Source organism: Thermochaetoides thermophila (genome assembly GCF_000221225.1).
Source record: "Thermochaetoides thermophila DSM 1495 unplaced genomic scaffold scf7180000011815, whole genome shotgun sequence".
Classification (NCBI taxonomy): Eukaryota; Fungi; Ascomycota; class Sordariomycetes; order Sordariales; family Chaetomiaceae; genus Thermochaetoides; species Thermochaetoides thermophila.
Genome location: NW_006383031.1, coordinates 735,188 through 752,610, shown reverse-complemented (window position 1 = coordinate 752,610; position 17,423 = coordinate 735,188). Strand labels below are relative to the sequence as shown.

Sequence of the window (17,423 nt, the reverse complement as noted above, 5' to 3'; positions counted from 1 at the left end):
TTAGTCATTTCCAACCGCCCATTGCGATATCGCAAATACTTGTGTATTATACCTTTCGTTCAAGGATTTGTCAGATGGGCCCTGTCAGGACGGAGGAGCAGGCGCGTGAAACAATTTGCATAACCTCTCTTCTCCTTTGCAGTTGACTACTGGACTACTGGGGGCATCATGCATCTGCGTGTTTCTTCTGCACTTCTTAACTGACTGACCTATTGGCAAAGTCGGAATGGTTCAGTATGGTGGTGCAACTATGTTACATCTTTTCCGAGATCAGAAAGTAGCCGTGGCTTTCTCCATCAGATTCAAGGCCATCACAAAATGCGTTTGACATAGTTAGCGTCTATGGGCTCAATGATTCAGTCAACGTACTCCTTGCACATGCCCAAGGTATTGATCCAGACCGACAAGACAAGGGAAGCCGAACGTCGTTAAATTGGGCTGCAGAGTACGGCCATATCAATGTTGTTAAAGCTCTGTTATCTGATGGCCGAGTTGACCCAAACCCGCAGGACGAGGGAGGCCAAACGCCGCTGAGTTACGCTGCAAGATATATGGTCGTACCGAGATTGTCGAAACTCTGTAATATTTGATGACCGAGTTTGGCTGTACGGAAAGGTTCTGTTGAGGTTGTCAAGACTCGTCGTGATGGCTGAGCTGATCCAGACCGACAAAAACAACGAAGGCTGTACGCCGCTAATGTACGCTGCAGGGAACGGTGATACGGAGGTTATTGAGACTCTGTTACGTAATGAACGAGTTGGTCCAGACCGGCAAGACAACAAAGGCCGAAAGCCGCTGAGATTACGCTGGATGATTTGACCATAACAAGATTGTTGAAACTCTGTTATGTGATGGCCGAGTTGATCCAGACCGGCAATACAAGCAAGGCTGAAAGTTGCTGAGTTGGACTACAGAGTATGACGATACGGAAGTTGCTACAGCTTTGTTTTCTGATGGTCGGGTTAGATAGTAGGAGAGTCGGCACTAATCTTGAACTAGTGGCATTCCTCTAGATATTGCTGAGTTGGCTGATCTATAAACGGCTCATTTTCCTATGTTTGTAGATAATATTCCCTTGCTCTTTTCTCCGTAACCTTAGATTTTACCCCTTTGAAAGATTCTAGGATATTGGGAGAGTTGATTCAAGTGCCTTCCGTTGATTTATTCAGTTTGTACGCGGTATCTGATAGCAAGTGACGTGCGGCTGGCTCGATATGCATGGCTTTCTTGTCAGTGAGCGAATAATAAAGCTGTAATATGTATGCACAGCAGAACACAAAGAACCAGTCATCATCCACGGCTATCGCTTCAGTCCCCCGGATCCTCCCAAGATATGAGTTAAGGACTCAACCGAAGTGTGTCATATGAATAATATGGTCTTCTCAGTGATGGTGACAATGACAGTTTACAAGTCTCATACAATGTAACCAACAAACAGACAATGCTTCCTCCCTCCCATCCATTCCATACCCATCAAGTTAATCCAGTCCGCTAGACAACCAAGCCATACTCCGAAAAGCGACTCAACAAACACCCCCCCCACCCCTCTTTCAAAAAAAAAAAATACATCACCATAACCACACCGATATTGCTCATTCAAACGGGTTCAGTTAATAACACGTAAGTAGGGCCAGGGCCAGACAGGGCATCACCGCCACGCAACCCCCGTCTTCCCCCTCCCCTGTACTCCACCCGTCATAGCAGCCAACGCCCCGGCCGAAGCGATAGTAACCCTCCTAGCCTTACCACCCAAACCTTCCGCGGTCGCATTGGCATTCTCCTTCATTACTCCCATCCCCGACACCGACCCCGTCGTTCCCACAGCCCCGTTTTGTCTAGGCTTGGTCCGAATGACCAACTTACCCATCATTCCCGGACTCCTCATCAGCAAACTCCCCTTCCCACTCATACTAGTCACGCCCGAGAAGGTAGCGGAAGTAGGGGAGAGGATACTAACCCTCCTTGCTGCCGCCGTCGGGGGGCTCACTTTGCCGACACCCGTGGCGCCGACGGCGGCTAGGACGCCGCCGGAGCTAGCCCTCCTTGAACCGGTCGCTCCGGAGAGGGTCCCAAAACCGGAGGCTGACGACCGACGGCGGTGCCCAATCCCGGCGCCGGAACCAGACCCGGTGTGGGAGCCAAGCGTGCCGCCGACACTACTCACGCGGCGCTTGGCATTGGACGAGGCGGTGCCGGCCATGTGGAGGGATCTGCGGCGTTGGGCGAGGGCTGAACGCAGATTCATCGGGTCGATGGGCAACCCCGTGTTATTTGCCCCTGCCCCATCCGACTTGGACGTCGCTGCCGCGGTGGTCATCATCATCGTCGTCGTCGTCGTCATCGTCGTCGTCGTGGTTGTTGTGCTTGACCCAATGGTAGGGGTATGGTTGAGAATGGAGTTCTCAGTGTCTGAAGATACTGAAGCGGTAGAACCAAAACTCGCCCTTGGCAGTCTGGACCCTTTTGCATTATTCGGCGAGAGCCTCCTAATAGTCGTGGGGTGGTCGTTTTCGGACGAGGTAGAGAGCACACTGGAATCTGCCTCGCGCAGCGGCGAGAGGAATGTTGAAGAAGACATGGTAGGAGGCTTGGGGATGGGGCTGGCCGAGCGCCCTTGCGGGGAGGAGGCGTAGGCGCGGGAGATGGGGATGCTGCGGAGGGGAGAGTTCGAAGCCGAGGCCATGGTTGTGTCGGGGGAGGAGGTGGTTAGGGGGAGAGAGAAGGATGGAGGGACAGGGGACCCGTTGGGTTGCTGTTGTTGAGGCTGAGGCTGTTGTTGTGAGAGCTGCTGATGGACTTGAGAGACACGCGATTTAGACAGAAAGCCGGCCTGGAAGCGGTTCGGTTTTGCACCAGCGATAGAGAGGATCGATGAGTCGGGGTTGATAGTTGACCCAGCAGCAGCAGTAGGGTGCATCTCCCTCTCTCTTGGGGGCGGCGTCGGCCCTCTCTCCTGTTTCTGGAGATAATCCGGCACCGGTGGCGGCGCAAGCTCCTCATCCTCATCCATCTCGTCCCCATCCTGCCCCTGGTCTCCGTCCAGCTCCTCCCCCTTCCCCCTCTCCTCCTCCTCCTCCTCCTCCTCATCGGAATACCGCTGCGGCGTCTTATCATAATCTGCCAACGTTCCATCCTCCATCTCATCATCCCTCCACCTGACATGGCTCTTCTTTTTCACCGGCGTAAACGAGACGCTCTTCCTGCCTACTCCAGTGCCAATGACCACCTTCCTCCTGCGCGGGGAAGTCACTTTCATCGGGGACACCGGCGCAGCGGGCACAAGAATACCCGCCGGCTTAACCCCATTGAGACTCTTCTTCCTCCGATGCTTCCCTGGCGCCGGCACACTACTAATACTCGCGGCCAAGCTCCCATCCGGCTTAACCACGTTACCCACGCTCTTATACCCTTCCTCCAACAACCGCGTAATCATCCCCCTCGCCTTCTCAGCCGCCTCCTCCTCGCTACTGAGACTCATCATATCCTCTAACTCGGTCATGATCTCCATCTGCGCCTGCAGAACCCCCTGCAATGCCCCGACAACATCCCCCGACGTCCGCTCCTGCTCCAGCACAGCGGCATACGCCTCCCGCATAAACGCCCCCTTCCACATCTCTACCTCCCTCATCAAGGTTTCCCGCTCACTCCCGTCCAGGAGCCCCGAATCACTCGGCAGCAGAGAGAGGGAATGACTCAACGCAGTCTCCAACGCCCGCTCCCAATTCGCCCTCTCAATCCGCTGATGCAAATGCTGCCTGCTGCCCTCCAGCTCGCACAGAATCCCGTGTGCCGTCTTGCGCATGGCGGCCAGCCCCGCGGGCATGTCGCCCTCGACGCCAGAAAAGCGTGCCGAGCAGACGGTATCGAACGCGGCGATCCAGGCAGACAACAAGGAAGTGCGGCGCTCGACCTGGCGGAGTTTCTTCATCGAAGCGATTTTGTCTTGCCGCTCGGCGGACGCGTGCTCATACGCCGCGCGGATGCGGGTAAGACCCTCGCGCACCGCGGCATCACGTTTGTCGAGGTTCTTGCGAAACTTGCTCAGGAAGGTCTTCTCGGCGTCCTTGAGCTGCGCGCGAAGTTCGTTGATCAGCGCCATCTGCTCGTCGATCTTGACCAGGTAGTCCTTCACGTGGCGGTTGACGTTGAACACGTTGCGCATGACCTTGGTCTGGATGTTTTTGGCGCGGTTGGCGTAGCGTAGCGTGTTCTGCGTCTCGTCGTAGTGCTCGCTGCTCGGGCTCACACACACAATCATGACCGTCTTGCAGTTTCCTCCCAGCGAGAACTTCAGGAGTCGTGTGAGCTTGGAGTTGCGATAGGGGACATGGTTCTTTTTGCGGGGGTCGCATAGAGCGTTGATACATGACCCTAGGGCGAGCAGAGACTTGTTGATGTTCGCGCCCTCCAGCAACCTCTCTCCCCTGTTCTTCGTCGCACTCGCGCGCTCGCTGCCTGCGAGGTCAATGATGCTCAGCGTGGCCATGGTCGTCGGCTCCGAGAGGTCTGCGTTGCGGTCTCGCTGGGCAACATTGATCTGCAAGACGGCGTGCGAGCGCGAGGAGACGGCATTCGCGGCGGTCGGCGACACCGTGCGGTACTCATTCCCTTGGATGATTATGTCCATCACCTCCTGGACGTTCTTGGGGTGGTAGCTTGTCAGCCCCGCGACGGTCACGGTATTATTCTCGTCCTCGCGCAGCGTCAATCCGGTTTTGCTCCCGCCAGGCACGAGCAAATCTCTGATGGTTTCGTTATAAATCTCCAGATACGACAGCGACACTTCGGTAATCTTCTCGTCGCTGCGCTCCTGGATCTTTTCGAACAGCTCCTGCATCGTCAGAAATATGATACCAGGCTGCTGCGCCGTGCCGGTGATGGTATGGGTCTTGCCGCAGCCGGTGGCGCCGTAGGCGAAGACGGTCGCGTTGTACCCGTCCAGCACGCTATCCAGTAAACCTTTGGTCGTGCCCTCGTAGACCTCCATTTGCGTTGCGTCCTGGTCGAAGATGCGGTCAAAGGCGAAGATCTGGTCTTTGACTTTTTTGCCAGTGGCGGGGACGACCGAGCGACTGAATTTTTGGACGGGGTTGTCTTCGGGGGGGTCGAAGACGCTGCTGTATGTTAGCATCTTTTTTTTTTTTTTTTTTGGAAACTTGGGGCAGGAAGACGCACAGGCACTTGTCGTCAATGACCTTGATGATGTTGCGGATGCCCCGCTGCTTGAGCTTGGGGGTCTGCGCCCCCGCGAGTGAACCATCGCCGAGAAAGACGGGGCTGTCGTCGGTTTTGACGCTGCTGCGGTCAGCCTGCTTTGGTCTATTGTAGGATATCATCGTATAGTCTCTTACAGTTGTGCCGCTTCCCTGATGGTGAAGGGGCGAACCCTCACTGTTCAAGTTAGCTTCAATTTGAGACATGAGACAAGCGTAAAACAGAGAGGTGAACAGCGAGGACATACCCGCCACGGTAATCGAAGAAGCATTCGGATCGGTGGCCATGTCGACAGAATGACGGATGGCAGCCACCTAGGCAGGTGGACGACCGATCAGGGCGGTTCGTAGGTGAGATCGAGGCGATTGGGATCCAATGTCAACAAATAGTGACGTCGTCAGAACAAAGCTATAATTTTTCTTTTTTTTTTTTTTTTGTTTGTTTGTTTGTAGGTAGGTCCTTGGGTCGTTGAAAACACTGGATAGGTAGGATAAATCGCGTCGTAGGGTCGTTACAATTCGAAGTCGAAGCCGAGTCTCGGTTCCAATGGATACAGATTAAAAGTTAGTAAGAAGAGGAGCGGGTCGTGTGGACGTGGCAGTCATGGCTTGCAGAAAGTCCGGTGTTCAAGATTGAGAGAGGTCCATGTCCGAGTCGCTGGTGCCACGATTTCTGCGTTGATTGGATCCCTGTCTGTTTTGCTGCAGGCACCGTTGCCGGGGCGACCGATATGTGGGGCGTGGGGTGTACCTGAAACCGAGGAGGGTTTGGCACTGGCTTAGCGCTTTCTTGGCGTGATGTAAGCCAAGCTCTGGATTTTGGTGGGCCTTAGGAATGTGCAGAATAAATAAATAAATAAATAAATAAATAATAAAATGAAAAAGAAATCAAGAGTTCGGGTCTGCATACCAAGAAGTCTTATGAATTTTGTCGTCATAAAATACTCTATAATTCATTCATCAATTATCAGCTGTTCCTTTGATTTTTTATGCTAAGTTAACCTGCACATTCATCGGCTGCTGACACAAAGGTTCAGACAAAGTACGACTGTGTCCCTTCATCGGCTTCGTCATGCTTTGGCCGTCTCATGCTCATGCTTGGATTTAGCGTCTTACATCCTATGATGTCAGTTACAACACACTGCAAGGTCAAATTAGCATCACCTGTGTCTCGTGTGGTAGCAATCCTTATTATCTTTGGCCCTAGCTTCTTTTCCCTTCCCCCCCTCCTTTTCTCCTCCTTTGGCCTTGTCCTACATAGTTTGAGGACGAGATGCTTTGAGGTCAGAACATGTTTTGACTCAAGATTTAATATCTGTTTTTACCCTCCCCCCAGATATATGATAGAGCAGAAAGCATAAGTGTGATATTCTTCACTAAGAAAAAAAATCATGTCGTTTCAAAAAAAAAAGAAAAGAAAAGAAAAGAAACTTATATATGAGAAGCAAAGTCCCAAAGTACTGATTCTTCCCTGATCATCCTTTTTGTTCCCAATTTTTGCCACGACGACAGGAACAGGAGTACCTCTACAAGGTAGAATTCTCCAAAGTACAGCTTTCTTGAGACCCAAACTTCGATAGGGACATTGAAAAAAGTTGCGACAACGGCCAAGTTCAAAGTGAATTACCCAAAATACCTACTATATACACAAGAACGCAAACCCCCCTCAATTCTTCTTAGAAGACCACCCCCCAACCGTCCCAACCTCATTCAAAAAGCTCGTCGCATTCCTCCGCCCACCAACAGCATCTCTCCCCACGAGAAAACTCTCCGGCGGCCCTAGATAACTCTGTCTCGCCCCGCCCAAATCAATAACAATCTTCTGCACCAAGATACTCGGCATTAAAGCCCACAGCCGCAACTTGTAGGCTCCCGCCTCCGGAACCGCAAACGTGCTCACCGTGTAGTTTTCATGCCGACCCCACACGTTGTCGGCTACCGCGCCGTCCCAGCCCGCTGGCATCCCGGTTCCGACGGTGGGACCGACGGGCCGAACAGATTTTATGTCATAAGAGGACGAGGAAGAAGCAGGAGCCAAGGAGATGGCGTATTCCAAGGGAGTGTCGTCCCCTAGGTAGTTTAGGCTCGGGGAGATGAACACTGTGACCTTGGCGGACGAGGTGTTGGTCCAGAGATACAGATCGTATTCCAGGCCGGGGGCGGTGTCAACCGTCAGTTTCTCGGTAGTGAGCGGCACCAGCCCAACGGCAGACGACGTCCGGCCGTAGTGCTCGAAGATGTGGTACGTGACATTCACGTTCTCAGCAGTCCTCTCCTTCGGAGGAATAATCCGACTGTAGTGCGCACCCAGCATAGACACGTGCTTGTCGCTCTCGACAAACCCCTTCTTGAAACTTGAGGGAACGACCCGGTTCTGCACGGGCAGGTACAGCACCGGCTCGGGGAAGCCGTATCTGTCCATGTCCCGGCACGGAGAGCTGACGTTGATGGCAATGGTCTGCTCGAAGGGGGCTTTTGGCGCGCGAGACCAGTCGATCGACACATACACGCGCTGGTCAGCCAGGTTAGGCCCGACGCGGCCTTCGGCGCGAGATAACTTGACCCACGGCTGGGCGACGGCCGCCTTCCAGGTGCATTCGCGCACGCCCCGCGAGAAGACGTCGAAGTACCGCGTTACCGGACCGTACGGGTCGAGCGGGGGGAGGGTGAGCGATGCGCCGCTGTTCGGGTGATACCGATCATCGCCGGGGACGGTGCCATTGTTTGCTTCGACGCCGAACCCGACTTCCCCCGACAAGGCGACGAAGTCGGGCTGGACGTACACTAACGGGGGGAGGGCATTCCGCATCGGCTGCTGCCAGTAGCCGTCGTACCCGAGATGTGTCTGATCCATAAAGTGCTTCCATTTGCCGTCTAGCAGGGCATCCCAACGCTTGGTGAGGTTTGCGTCGGCCGCGGAGAGCGTCAACACCTCCTGGATCTGCTTATTGGCCGCATTCCTCCACTGCCCGGCATACAACCTATTCTTCGCGGCGCCGATCTGGATTTTGTGGACGATTTCCCCGGCTAGGGCAGGATGCAGGACGGTCTGAAAGAAAGATGGCTTCGCGTCGGCGGGGAGTCTGTCGTAGATAGCTTGCGCTTTGGCAGACAGCTCGGCCCACTGCTGGAGGATGGCGTCCGCCTCGTTGTAGTTGATCACCGAGTACACGTGCGGCTCGAGGAGCTCGAAGCGTCTGCGGCCGGCGTACATGGCGTATTTCATCATCACGTCGGCGATGTCTGCCGCGAACTGCGCGCCGAACTCGCGTTCTGCGTAGGCTTTCGCCCAGTCGAACGTGCTGTCCAGACCCCAGCGGCGGATATCATACGCCAGGTCGAAGTAGTGGTTGATCGGGATCTCGAGCGCCTTCAGATCGCCGACGTTCACGATCCAGATCCGATCCGCGCCCCGCGCATACGACAAGTGCATCTGCTCCGTGGTTTTGCTTAGCTGAACCGTGTTGATCCACTTGTAGTTCCGCGGGCCACCGACGTAGTCGAAGTGGTAGTACACGCCGGCGCCGCCGGCCCGACCTTGCTCGCTCTTCAGCGGCAGCCGGCGGACATTCCCCGCGTTATCGTCCGCCCAGAGCAGCGTCACGTCGTCTGGGACCTGGAGCCCGTAGAAGAGGTAGGTCATGACCTCCTTGTAGAGACACCACATCTGCGGGACGGTGGTGATGTCCACGCCGTCGAGGCCTTCGGAGATGATCTGCCGCTGGTTTTGGACGAGAGTGTTCAGCATGCTGACGATATGCTCAACGCCCAACCCCTCGATCGCCGTATCGCCCGTCCCGCGCATGCCCATCGTCCAGAGCGAGTTCCTGGCGTAGGGCTTTGCACGCTGCACGCCATACCGAAAATACTCGTCGATGGTCTTATTGTTGAGATTATACGCCCACGGGCCCTCGTAAAACTTGCCAAACTCGTTCTGCGCTCGCATCAGCGGCTCGGTGTGCGAGCTGCCGATGACAACCTCATACGCGTCCGCCAGCGGCTGGTTCCGCGGATCGTCCACCTCAAACATGGTCGCCCAGATAGCCGGCCAGAGGTAATTCGCCCTCAACCTCAGAATCAACTCGAACACGAGAGAATAAAACTCTGCTCCATACCCGGGTCCGTAGGGAGTATCCTTCCAGCGGGAGGCGACCCAGTTCGTGAGAGCAGGCTGCTCGTCGTTGAGGAAGAGGCCGCGGTACTTGACGCTCGGGGGACCCTGCACCTTTTTCTGTTTCGTCACGTACAGATTCTTGGACTTGCGCACAGGAGAATCGGCCCAGAAGTACCACGGCGAGACTCCGATTTGTTCGCTGATATCGTAGATGCCGTAGATGGTGCCGCGAGGGTCGCTGCCGGCTATGACGAGGGCTTTGGGACAGCCTGGGATCGGGGATGTGATCACCTGGGAGGTGAAGGACTCCCATTTTCCGCGGATGGCGGAGACGTCGAGGAGTTTGGAGGAGATGAGCTTGTCGATGAGGGTGCTGTTGCCGATGGTGCCCGCGATGATGACTGTGTCGGCGGGGGAGGGGTCGCTGTACGCGGGGCCGGTGAAGTTCGCTACGCCGGTCGTTTTATACTTGTTTTTTTTTTTTTCGTTAACAATCCCTATCCCCTATAATCCCCTAACTAACTAACTCCTTTCTCACTCTTCTTGGTGAACTCTGACTTACGTTGACATTATCTGTATTATCCACCGGCCTATACGTATACACGGCCGGTCGGCTTCCCCTCTGGCCGTTGCTCAACGTATAATTGACACCAGTGACGCGTCCAAAGTCCAGAGCGAGGTCCCCCGCCGCGCGGATCACGCCCCAGTAGTCGTTAGGCGACACGAGAATTTGTCCGCGCTTGATTCGGCCTCCGGCGAGTTGAAGGACCGAGCCTTTGGGGTCCGTCGAGATGATGCGTTCTTGGCCGAGGGCATGGGCGAGGGGGAAGAGGGCTGCCGTGAGGGCAGCCCAGGTGAGGAGTTTCATGATGGGGCTTGCGCTGGGATCAGCGAACGAGGGTCTAGTCCTACCTAGAGATGAACCCTAAACTAAACGTGTGCCAGGCGGTGCTGGGGGATGCCTGCCTGTCGGCCTAAGCTTGGCCTGGGTCTGTCCTGGAAAAGGGACCGTACGGGTTGAGAAAACGGAAAAGGGAGGGTTACTCCCAGGTAGGGACGTCCATCGTTGTTAATTATATCCATATAGCTTCTTGGGTAAGGTCTTTTGGTGATATATCCCCGCATCTTTCCCCGTTCCATTCTCATTCCGCCGTCCCCTCGTGACGATCCATTCCACGCGTTCGCCAGTATATATTCTCACGTCCCCATTGCGTGGATAATGGGTAAAATAGAGAGTAACCAGGAACGAGTCCATCGTTACCACACTTATTGGGTCATTGTACCGGTGGTCACCACTCCATTGGAGGGAAATATTCCCACCGCCAGTGGGCTTACGATTGGGGTAGGTGACATATGGGAGCGGACAATGTTCCCATCCATAGGTGAGCCAAGCTCGGTGATCAGGCTGGCCCGCGGGTAAAATAGGTTCGGGCGGAGCTGGACGGCAGGGGGGGGGGGCGGCCGGCCAAACTGCCTGGAGAAGGAGAATTGTTGTTCAAATGGGTGAGTGACGAGATGGCTGAGATATGCATGGAGCGTGGCCGAAAACCTTTCCCTTCGGCTAGCCGATAGGCGTGCTTGAAGTCCGTGTTCTCCTGCAGGTGTGTTCTAGAAGCGTCTGCCGCACCATGTTCAGGGAGCTGAGCTCTCATGAGGAGGGGCGCGGCGGGGGGGGGGGGGGAGCTCCAGTATCTGCGGAGGTTAATCTTCCGTTTCATCTTCTGGAAGCCCCTCCAAGGTTTCACTCAAACCACTGCATGGTTCCTGCGTGGCGTTACACCAAAACACACCCTCATCCATCGACTACTGTCCTTCTCCTCTCTATCCATCAAACATCACACTAACAGGTCATTAGATACCAAAACACCTCTTTCCTCCATAATCAAGTCCACCGACATGATGCAGAACGGAAAAGAAAATCACGAGCCGCACTTGTCAAGAGAGCAGAACAGTCGACAACGGATACAAGGTCGAGGAGAGCGGAGCCAGGCTAGTCACGGTCCTACTCAACGGTTGTACGGTTGTACTGTAGCGTGGCACCCGGGACTTTAACCGGCGCCCGCGATCCCGCTACCATGCTAAGGACAACCACATTTCCCCGCGTGTCCCGTGGTTAAGCATCTGAAAATGGTTCAATGAATGTGAGGGATAACTCCGGGGACCGGGATCACGCGTGGGTCTTTAGATCTCGTTTTGGCTGATCGTTGATGGGGTTGGCGGGACGATAGAGGGTGATCTGCCCATAGAGTTGAACTTGAGATGGTTGGGTTCTTTTAAGCGGTTCTGATCATCATCATGTACGTATCCGCAGAGAGAGCTAACCGGCTCAGAAGCAAATCCCTATGAGAAAGGACGACATCCTGCAGTTGAGGTAGTCAGTTGGCGACTTAGGCCGTAGTGGAAAACCATATACTTCAACTGAAGAGCAGTTGAAAATTCATCGAGCGGTTCTCTCGGTGGTACTTCTGATCCAAGAGCTAGTTTGATATCGGATGCTACCCCCAGAGAACGTCGGCAAACGCCGTTCCGCTCACTCATAGCTCACTCAGGCACAATCAGTATTGCTGGCTCGAGAGAGAGAGAGAGAGAGAGAAAACAGCTGACGATGACGTCGATAAGCACTCTCCAAAGCCGAAACAGGCCAAGGTCGCGTTTCAAAATCGAGTCTGCTTGATTAAGGAAAAAAAAAAAAAGGCATTGATCTTGTGCCAGAATTTGGGCGTAGATTCGACCGCTGAGGGTCATCTCAATATCGAGCAACCGCCAGAAGGGGGCTAAAAGGCCGCTGCTTGTTGCATTTCGCTTCAATACATTTTGGATTATATCTCTTCATTGATCTCAGTCAGATAATGCATAACCCAGTAGAGCACGTACCTGACCCGACTTAACGACATTGATTTCAGACCCATCGGCGCCGTAGCCCTGTAATAATGATCCCATGAAAAAAATGTCATGCAGGAGTACCACCAGCAGCAGCAGCAGCAGCAGCAGCAGCAGCAGCAGCAGTAGTAGTAGTAATAGTAATAGTAGTAGTAGCAGTAAGCAGTAGTAGTAGTAGCAAGAGAGATCCCCATCCAGCCTATCCACTCGTCGTCGTCTTGTGCATCTTGAAATCCCTGTCTCATGATTCCATCCGGCATAGCTCTGGATCTGAGACACACTACTCTCCTTGCTCAACCCTCTTCACTCTCCCGGGTATCCTTCAAGCGTTCAAGCAGCAGCCTCCTCAACCCACCTATACCTCGGCAACAACGCCATCTTCTCCTCCGGACTGACCTCCGTATCCGCATACACCATCCTAACCTCCTTCTTCTTCTTTTCTCCCGCCGCTGCCCCCTCCTCTTTCTTCTCTCCTTGTTGTTGCTGAGCCTGAGGTTTAATCCCCGCCTCAGCCATCCGAATCAACTGGTCGATATCATCCCCGCCAACCTTCTGCACCGGTCCTTCACCAGGCGCGCCAGCACCGTTGTAGAAGGGCGGCCGTTGAGGCAGCGCGGCGCCAGCCCCCGGAGCGCCGGGCGGTCTTGCGGGGAGAGGAAAGCTCGCTCCGGGAGCGCCGGGAACGGGGGGCGCGCCAGGCGCGGGGTAGACGCCTGCGGGGGCTGTCGGGGGAAAGGGAGGGATGGCCGCGGCGGGATAGCCTGGCACGGTCGGGGGCATGGCTGGGTAGGGGTAGGCGGGGGGTTGTGCGGCGGGGAAGGGAGCGGGCTGTAGGACACGGTTTAGCAACCGACAGCAAACGACAGGAAGAGAGAGGGGAAGAGGCGTACAGCAGCTGCGGCGCCATCCGCCTGCGGCACCTGCGGTGCTGTCCCGTTGGCAGCCGCGGCCTTCTGCGCGGCAAACTTGGCGCGATGCTCGGCGAGGCGCTTCTTGAGCTCCTCGGGCGTCTCGTACTTGATTTTCTTGGCCGGCCCCTGCACGGCATGCCCGCGGGGCGGATTTCCCGTGGCGGCGGCGCGCTCGGCCTGGGCCTGGTAAAAGTTTTGGATGATGCGCTGGTTGTGCTGCTGCAGGATGTCCTCGGGGACGCCCTCCATGCCGAAGATCTCGATGTCGAGGCCGGAGCGGTTGGGCAGGGCGTTCTCGACGCATTGCAGCGTTTCTTTGTGGACTTGGTTCATGTGGACAGAGAGGCCTGGGTAATCACCACATCAGCATCCGGCTCGATCGAGAAAGATGGGACAAGAGAGGGGGAAGAGAGTGTGTACCGCCTGCTGTGTTCAACCGCTTGCCGCATCGCTCGCACTTGAAGTGCTTCGCCTTCTGATGGGATATGAGAAGCTTGAGGTCCTCAAAGTCGCGCTCGCCTGACGCAGTCAGCTAGCTGTCCATCTCTTCCCACGCAAGACCCAAAACCCACAGTAATAGCACCACGGGCGTGCGAGGAGCTCCTCGAGGTCGGGATGGCTGCGCTTCTTTTTGTGACCCATTGTCGGTGAGTAGTCGCCTGGATCTCCGGTATAAACTTCGCCGTAGATCTGTCTGTCTCAACCTCGCAGTTACAGAGTACTTGGAGGGCGATTCGGGGATGCGCAGTTGCGGCGACGGTGGATGGCGATGGATGCGAGCAGCAAAGGACGTGTAGAGCGACGGCAACGATCAAGAGCCCGGCGCTCCAAAAGTTCGGCCACCGAGCGCATCGAAGCCGCACTAGGCCTAATTTGGCCTTAGCGCGAGGAGCCTCGATACTTGAAACCTCGATTGATGCATGTAAGCAAACATTCAAACAACAGGAATGACTTTTTGGGGGAAGGGAGGGGGGGGAGGGTAGGCTCGATCATTTAGACATCAATCAGATTATCATCAGAATGTAAAGAATTTCTTTTGTCATGAAAACTTTTTAAAAAAATGAGGAAGAATGACGATGTTAATTCGAAGTAAATCAAGAGCAGTTATGGCATTCCTCATCCATAACCCGGTAGCTCATCTCCATCCCTCCTAGTAGATTCCTGAGTCCTAGATGATCTCCGCTCGAGAAGCCAAAAGATAACGCATTGGCTCTACTTACCGTGTGTCAGTGACTTGCTGGTGCCGTTCCATTTTTTAGCCCTCTTAAATCCTAGCCAGTGCCTTGGCAGTTACAGGCTATTCTGATCTTTCCCCAACCACATCAATAGTTCGCGATGATTTGACTTTAGATCAGGTTTGGCCCGTAAGAAGGTGATGAGATGAGTTTACGGGAGCCAGTGTGCGGTGTGGTTAGGCCTCGTTCCTGGTGACTTATGGAAATAATGGCGCGATACCTCATTGAGAGGAGTCAGCGATGGATAAGAATTGGTGAACTGGTAAATGACCATGTAGACTCATAAGCTATCATCGACTCTATGAAAAGGATACAAAAAAAAAAAAACAGAAAAGAAAATAAAAGCATGAGTCGAAGAGCTCTGTCCATGCCGAACCTATCCTATCCACTACGGTAGTAGCCTTCCCCCCCCCCCCTTTCTAAGCTTTCAAAACCCCCTCCTTCCTCAACCACTCCCTCAGCACCGTCTTCAAATCCTCCCCCTCCAACCCAATCAGCTTATTCCCACTCTCCTCCTCACTCAGCGCATTCCCCCGTCCATCTCCATTATTCCAAGCCCTGAGCAGATCAAAAAACGCAGTCCAATCCCCCTTGGCGAGCTTCTCTTCTCCCGACTTCTGTAGGTCGGCGGAGCTCTGCCTGGCCGTGACCGGAAACTTGGTGCCAGTGAGGTCCTCGACGGCAGAGATGATCTCGTTCTGAGACACATTAAAGGAGGATGTCGAGATGTATTTGTTGGCCGTTTCATCCGGGTGCTGAAGGACGTGGACGACTGCGCGGCCGACTTGGGCGAGGGTGCTCGTTTGGAAGCGTTCGTTACCCGAGTCAACCACAGTACTCGTCCTCTCCTTTAGATTAATCACACCCAAACCGGTGCGCTCGAGGCCCTGTTGCTGTCAGTCTCCTCTTTACCTCTCACCCCTTTCTCTTCATGGTAACGTTGTATAAAAAGCACATACCCAATCGAAAAATAACCCCGTTGCCACCCCCGTCCATGTCAGCCCGCTTCCCTCCTTCTCCTTCAAATAATCCACCACCTCAATCTTCCCCCCCAAGATCTTCCCAATAGCACTTCCCCTCGCCTTGCGCGTGTTGATCCCAAACTCGCTCGGTACAAACCTCTTCACCCCGACCTCAGCCGCCACATCAATAACTTGCTTCTGCAAGGGGACAGCGGCGCCTGCCAGCGCAGAGATGACTGCATCTTGGCCTGCGAGGGCGGAGGAGAGAGAGTCGCGGGAGGTGTAGTCTACTGTGCGGACAGTCACGTTCGGGGGTAGGTTGGAGGGCGGCTGGGCGGAGCGGGTTAGGACCGTGACGGTGAAGCCTGACGAGGCGAGGGCGGAGGTGATGGCGGGGCCGACGTTGCCTGTGGCCTGAAGATGGGTCAGCGTGGGGTCTCTCTGTTTGGAATGGCAGGGAACAATACGTACTCCCAGGACAGCGACGTTCTTGATGGTGGTCATTTTGCTTGGTGTGGAATTTCTAGATGGACAAAACTTCTGCTTGGGTGCTTGATTGTTGAGAGAGAGCCAGGATCTGGAGTGTTCTTTTTTTAAAAAAAAATCAAAAAAAAAAAACCGAATGAGGTTAGCTCAACGTTTTGTGTCTGGGATTGAAATCTTCCCGGGTAAGCTTCTCGGTGAGAGAGAGCTCTAGGATTTAATGCTCTTGACTATTGCACTGGGAACATGAAAGTTTAGGCCGAGGTGAAAAGCGCACCTCCCTATTTATACCCCTCTCCTTCCCTCATTTATACCAATTGTTTCAGAATCGCAATTTCTCACATCACTGAAAGATACCATCGTCATCGTCACCAAGTGCTTGCTAATCCGCAAGTGGGGTCATCATGCATGTCACCATCCTTGACCCCATCAACCACCTACCACCCACCACCCACATAAAAAGAACATGATTCTTCTCGATAGTAACTAGGGTACCTTAACTGACAAAACATCATGTAAAGTTCTCAATTTGTCAGTCACGTCATTGCTGCGGTTCAGCGGCTCGGCAATTCGACATGTAACCAGAGAGACCCGGGGATACAGATACGGTGGAGTGTAGTATTAGTGAGCTGGGTGATCATGTTGCCATCTTGTGTGGGGTTGACGACATGCCAGTCAATAATGGTGACAACAAAGGGGAACCTCAATGGATCAGAAAGATCTAAACATGAACCCGATGCAGCTCCTACGCATCAAGAGGCTTAGTTCTGGTGAGTTCATGGAATTGCCAAGAGACACAAGTTCCCCTTGACAAAGATGACCATAATGAAGGCTTATAAATCATTATGCGCTTCACTCATCTCATGGAAGATACTTTACCCTTTTCAACCCAGAGGGAAAAAAAAAAAAAAACATTAATCCTGAACTTCCTTGGGAGGTCCTCCAGCTCGTGGGGTAGTTGTCATTCACTTTAGCAGTCCATATCCTTCATCAGGCACATTTACACAGACTACACCCAAGCCATCAGTCACATCTTAACAGTGCGACACCTCCACTTGCTTTTCTTTGATGAGGTTTAAGAGACCACATCACATCACATCAAATCACAAAACACAACCCCAGGAATACAGCAAGTTCTCTATCCCACATCCGAGAAGACCCCATTATGTTCAATTTGCATTCCCTAGGTAGGCACTTCCCTACTTCCAGACTCCCATAGCTACCTCCTCAATTCAGGTATCCACCTGCCCAAAGACAAGGACAAGGAGAAGCACAAGCAGACCGCAACAAAGGCAACCATGTGGGTATCTTTCAGCCTCATTCATACATGAGAAAGAAACCCTTCAGCCCAGCTTGCTCCTCGAGGATTCAAAAATAAAAAATAAAAATAAAAAGTTGAGAGCCTTGAGAGCTGGGCCGACAATGTATCTAAGAGTTGAAGAAAAGCGAGAAGGAAAAAAAAAAAGAAAGAAAAAGGGAGAACGAAGGACCATACCGTAGCAAACTACAAGCCCATACATGGAAGAAGACAACATGTAAATGTGAAATGTGAAATGATGGAAAGGAAGGAGTTCCTTTAATTCCTTTAATCTCATCCTGACTTTCTTCAAACTCCCCCCTCCCCC

At 53.7% G+C, this 17,423-nt stretch overlaps 4 protein-coding genes across 4 annotated transcripts; all 4 read right to left on the bottom strand.

Annotated features, from left to right (window-relative positions):
- Positions 1 to 1,648: 1,648 nt before the first annotated feature.
- CTHT_0018220 (kinesin-like protein) lies at positions 1,649 to 5,501 on the bottom strand (the record flags this gene model as incomplete). Its single annotated transcript, XM_006692257.1, has 4 exons — positions 1,649 to 5,114; positions 5,176 to 5,295; positions 5,352 to 5,391; positions 5,462 to 5,501. 4 exons carry the CDS (start codon positions 5,499 to 5,501, stop codon positions 1,649 to 1,651), a joined length of 3,666 nt encoding a protein of 1,221 aa, XP_006692320.1.
- Positions 5,502 to 6,879: 1,378 nt separating this feature from the next.
- CTHT_0018210 (uncharacterized protein) lies at positions 6,880 to 10,195 on the bottom strand (the record flags this gene model as incomplete). The annotated part of the gene is made up of 2 exons (XM_006692256.1): positions 6,880 to 9,795; positions 9,890 to 10,195. 2 exons carry the CDS (start codon positions 10,193 to 10,195, stop codon positions 6,880 to 6,882), a joined length of 3,222 nt encoding a protein of 1,073 aa, XP_006692319.1.
- A 2,342-nt stretch (positions 10,196 to 12,537) lies between these two features.
- Positions 12,538 to 13,760, bottom strand: CTHT_0018200 (zinc finger domain-containing protein; the record flags this gene model as incomplete). The annotated part of the gene is made up of 4 exons (XM_006692255.1): positions 12,538 to 13,035; positions 13,098 to 13,465; positions 13,539 to 13,637; positions 13,691 to 13,760. The coding sequence occupies 4 exons, from the start codon at positions 13,758 to 13,760 to the stop codon at positions 12,538 to 12,540; spliced, it is 1,035 nt and encodes a 344-aa protein (XP_006692318.1).
- A 1,012-nt stretch (positions 13,761 to 14,772) lies between these two features.
- CTHT_0018190 (uncharacterized protein) lies at positions 14,773 to 15,819 on the bottom strand (the record flags this gene model as incomplete). Its single annotated transcript, XM_006692254.1, has 3 exons — positions 14,773 to 15,240; positions 15,313 to 15,729; positions 15,787 to 15,819. The coding sequence occupies 3 exons, from the start codon at positions 15,817 to 15,819 to the stop codon at positions 14,773 to 14,775; spliced, it is 918 nt and encodes a 305-aa protein (XP_006692317.1).
- Between the last annotated feature and the right edge of the window lie 1,604 nt (positions 15,820 to 17,423).